Source organism: Drosophila albomicans, chromosome 3 (assembly GCF_009650485.2).
Source record: "Drosophila albomicans strain 15112-1751.03 chromosome 3, ASM965048v2, whole genome shotgun sequence".
NCBI lineage: Eukaryota > Metazoa > Arthropoda > Insecta > Diptera > Drosophilidae > Drosophila > Drosophila albomicans.
This window is the reverse complement of record NC_047629.2, coordinates 1,947,680-1,952,133: the sequence shown is the minus strand read 5'-3', so window position 1 is coordinate 1,952,133 and position 4,454 is coordinate 1,947,680. Positions and strand designations below refer to the sequence as shown.

Below are 4,454 nucleotides of genomic sequence, written 5' to 3'. Positions count from 1 at the left end.
GCAAACTTATAAAAAAAACGTGTGTTTCGACAATGTAACTAATTACATTATGTTCAAACCATAAATTGAACAATGCATGTATGTATGTATGTATATGTATGTATGTATGTATGTAGGTATGACTATACATATTTGAATATTCATATATTTGCTTACAAAGCCTAGAATATATTGCTAAATTAATTCATATGAGACATACGGACATGACTAGGTCGTCTCGGCTGTTGACGCTGATCAAGAATATATATACTTTATAGGGTCGGAGATGCCTCCTTCTACCTGTTACATACATTTCCTGTCGGCACAAAGTTATAATACCCTTCTACCCTATGGTAGAGTTTTTGCAATATTATATTTCCGCTTTATTCGCGAACAAAGTAATGGACCTAACTGTTGTTGGTACAATACGAAAACGAAACGAGAAGAATACGGCAAGAGTGACGACGCGCTGATGAGTTCTTGATTTCAACTACTTTACTACTACTACTATTTTAAGTTACATTAAGCCTAATTTAACTAGAGTGGCGAAGCGATGCGAATTCGCTCAGAGAGCAAAACGAAAGCTTTATTGCGCTTCGCCCTAATTCTAAAAACTTCATTTGATAACTTCATGCTCTTAATTACTCTAAATCAAATGCGCCAACAGATTGCTTTTATTCAAAATGGGTAGCGGATATCTCACAGTCGAGCACACTCGACTGTAGCTTTCTTACTCGTTTATCATATTTCGGTAATGACAACACCGTTACAACGTTGATCTAAAGTTGCCACATTGTTAAAATCTTCTTTAAGATGATACAAGTTGGCAGCATCGAACATAATAAGTACTTGGTATCGATAGATTTTACATACATATTTATTTTATGGTTTTGTCAGTGTAATTCCACAGTCCGTTAGTGTCAATGGATAAAATATTTACAATTTACACTACACATGAAATTTAGGTGACTTGCCCATTTTTTTAGAAGACTAATTAATTTCTTAATTTTGACTATTGCCAAGACCTGCCCGTTGAGCTGCCTCCTCCCGGCGCAACTGCTGCTCCGACTCGATACGTGCAACACACTCGGAAGGCTGTGACGACGGAGCTGCTAAGGAATACCAACTATTGCTCTTGAGGCGTTCCATCACTGCCCGATGCATTTCGGGTTGATAGCGCTTGAAGATGATATAGTGGGGATCCTTAATGGGTGGAGTATCGAACATATGCTCCAAGCTCGAAGCGATGCAGGCTTTTACACGGAGAGAATAGTCTACTCGGCTGTGGGATAGTAGACGCATTGCCTCCATATTGTTGACATCGCTTAGAAGAATGGGTTCTCCATTCGATGATAGTCGCATGCAGACACTGCCTTCCGGATCGGCAAATATAAGTTGAATGTACTTAAGAATATGCCAAATGTGATGCTCCTTCTTGTTCCAATATTGAAAGAGAGGCGTCAAATCAAGACTATGTGAGATCGTACAGATATGCGGATGAAAGACGCCCTTCTCAAAAATTACTGTGGGCAGACTGACTGCATCCGGGAAGAGATCCGGCAGCAATATGGAGAAACGAAAGATGCCATCCGCATATAAACCGCTGTGTATAAAGATCACACCGAACCAAAGCACGGCACTGGAATAGCTGGGTATAGCATAAATGCCCTTCAACTGCATCTGCTCGATCAGTTGATACTCGGCTATCACCTTATAACCTTGGGTGATCAGAGCCTGCGTCTTGCTGTTGGTTGATGTGGTCTCCAGACACATGTCTGCGGCTAGCAATGAAATCTAATTGGCAACTTGCAATGGATCATTCGTACTTCAACTTACTCAAATATTGCAAAATTTTTAAATTTTGGGTGGAAATTTTATGGAGTGTATGTTGTGTGTAGTGTTGAATTGTGTTGTGTGTCTGTTAATAAACTATAAATAACTAACTTACAAACTTACATCTTGAAAGCATTCACAAAGCCTCATATTTAAACTGAAATCAATGAAATCGATAACGAAATAGTTGATCAAATGTTCACGGTGTCATAATTACATAGGGTCCAAAAGATATGTCTCATTGTCGTGAAACTCAAAAAGTATCGCCACCTTTGTTACTTCTTTTAATAACATTTTGTTTAAGTAGTTGTATTAGTAATTGTTTTTTCACACCTGTCAAATATATTTAAAAACCGAATCGATTGACCAATTTCGCAATCTGCTAGAGGATTCATATGGCGAACATTTAATATACATTTGTTAATGCAGTTCCAATTCTACATATGCATACATTATGAAAGACGAATCTTTCAATATACACATGTATATGTATTTTTTTTTTTTTTTTTTTTTTGTAAGTCTTTTGACTTCGATGATATAGTTGTTCTTTATCAGCATTTTAACACCTTATACTTCATGACGATATCGTTTGTTAAGAGCTCCCATCTTAAACCTATTTAATGAAAGGCATTTAGAGCTACATCAGCTTTCATGTCAATAACAATAATTCTTAAAATTAAGCTCGCCAAATTGAAATGATTTTAAGTAATAAAGATTGCTTCACAACAGTAATATTCATATTGATAAAGTTAAATTGTAAAAACTCGTATTAAATAAAGTATTTTAATTAGGGATTGCAAATTGAAATTTACTGAAATAAATAATAACACATAAATAAAATTTTTGATTTAATGAATGAGTAAAATACATATTTGTTTTATTTTATTTGTCAATAAAAAAACAATAATAATATAGAATCCATAAATTTAAAACATTTGACATTTTTCTACTATAGTTAAAATAATAATAATAAAATATTTATAAGAAAAAAATTTGCTAACAGCGTGATTTGCACTTAAGAGGAGATGGATTCTTGATTATTTTCAAGTTTATTATCCCATCCTTACACACTGTGGATGCCGGGTGTAATTATGTACAATGTAGTGAGCACTGAACACTAAACAACATTGCAAGCACTTACATTTATGCGGCATGTCAACTTGTGAAGCAGAGAAACGGGAATTGCCCACTGGGACAAGCAAAAAACTATGTCCAGCTTCAGCTTGAGCTGCAGCGACAACTGCGTGGTGAGCTGAGCGGACACTTGGAGGGCATAACGACTGGACACCGGTCGCGGACTGGTACCTCGTACTTATGTATGTATATGTAGTATGTTTGTATGTGGACTCGTACTCAGCGGTATATTCAATCATGTCAAGTGTAATAATTTTGCGAATACTTGCAGCATGATACAAACAAGCTGCACACACGCCACGCAGCATCAGCATCGCATAGACAACGTCGCATGTGTTTGTGGATTTTTGATTTATGACTTCAATGGTCTGATGTACGGTTCTTTCACGCACTCGCAACATAATGTGGCATTATAATGTCGCATGTCACACACACAGATAGCACACACACACACACACACGCAGATACTTAGTATGTTAGTACATATGTACAGACTATATGTTAGTATGTACGATTTGTTATGAATTTATTATGTGACGGAAGTCAAAAGAGGGACTCACTGTAAGTCGCTCTTCAACTTTATAAATACTATATACGAGCATCATAAATATTTGCATGCCAATGGCCGCAGCTGCTAATTGGCAGTCACGTAGCTACAGCTAAAGGCAGTTTTTTTTTCTTTCATATCTTTTGGCACTTTCATTATTTGGCCAAACATATCATAAACACTCTGACAGACAGTGAAGCTTCTTTGATAAGTTCCCCAACGACTCAAAGATAAGAAATCCCCCAAAAAAATAAATGAATAACGAACGGAAATACAATTTTGTATCACCAAGGAGTTGCTGTTGCTGTTGCTGTTGCCGCTGCACTGTCTGTTGCTGAAATGCAACTCATTAAAATTTATACTCTGATATGATATGATACGTTATGATTTGTGACTGTAGCTGACTTTCTTTCTGGCTTGGTTAACGCCAGTTGTCAGTGCATTGACATGGGTGCAACACCCAGGCGCAGAAAGGGTCAAGCGGCAACAATCCGATGGGATTTCGACTCGCCTCATTTTCACCTACCCACATTTTGGTTTTGGTTTTTGTGGGCCTTGCAAAAACTAACCCATGTCAAAATGTTTGGCTTGTTTTATAGCGCTAAGGGCAATTGCTAATACGAGTTTCGATGCCTTGCCACATACTACTATACACCGTTAACTTGGCCTGCACCTGTGGGGAATTGCTTGTCACCTGGGCCCGCCACGCAACACGAATCGCAACATTCAATTTCAGCTTTATTTTATTTCATTATTTTTGTTTTCGTTGTTGCTGTTGCTGTTGTTATTGCTGTTTGACTGTCTTCTTCCTTTGAGCAACGACTTTTATGCGGGCAGCACTTTTTCGTGCCGCCTTTTTAACTTGCCTTTTTTTTGTTACTTTTTCTTATCAGCTTTCTTCATTTATGCTACGCTGCATTTTGGGTCGTTTTGAGCGCGGCTCGGACCAGTTGTAATACGG

The 4,454-nt window shown here is 37.4% G+C and overlaps 1 protein-coding gene across 2 annotated transcripts; it reads right to left on the bottom strand.

Annotated features, from left to right (window-relative positions):
- Positions 1-838: 838 nt before the first annotated feature.
- LOC117571317 (protein crossbronx-like) lies at positions 839-1,931 on the bottom strand. 2 transcript variants are annotated; one of them, XM_034253395.2, is made up of 2 exons: positions 1,816-1,931; positions 839-1,760 (listed from the first exon to the last, which is right to left on the bottom strand). In XM_034253395.2, the coding sequence occupies exon 2, from the start codon at positions 1,750-1,752 to the stop codon at positions 982-984; it is 771 nt and encodes a 256-aa protein (XP_034109286.1). In that variant the 5' UTR covers positions 1,753-1,760; positions 1,816-1,931; the 3' UTR covers positions 839-981. The 2 variants fall into 2 exon arrangements, with proteins under 2 accessions (XP_034109286.1, XP_034109288.1); XM_034253397.2 differs by having other exon boundaries at positions 839-1,773; positions 1,816-1,924.
- Between the last annotated feature and the right edge of the window lie 2,523 nt (positions 1,932-4,454).

Excerpts from the sequence above, each read along its gene's own strand:
- LOC117571317 (XM_034253395.2), bottom strand. The coding sequence starts at position 1,752 with ATGTGTCTGGAGACCACATCAACCAACAGCAAGACGCAGGCTCTGATC.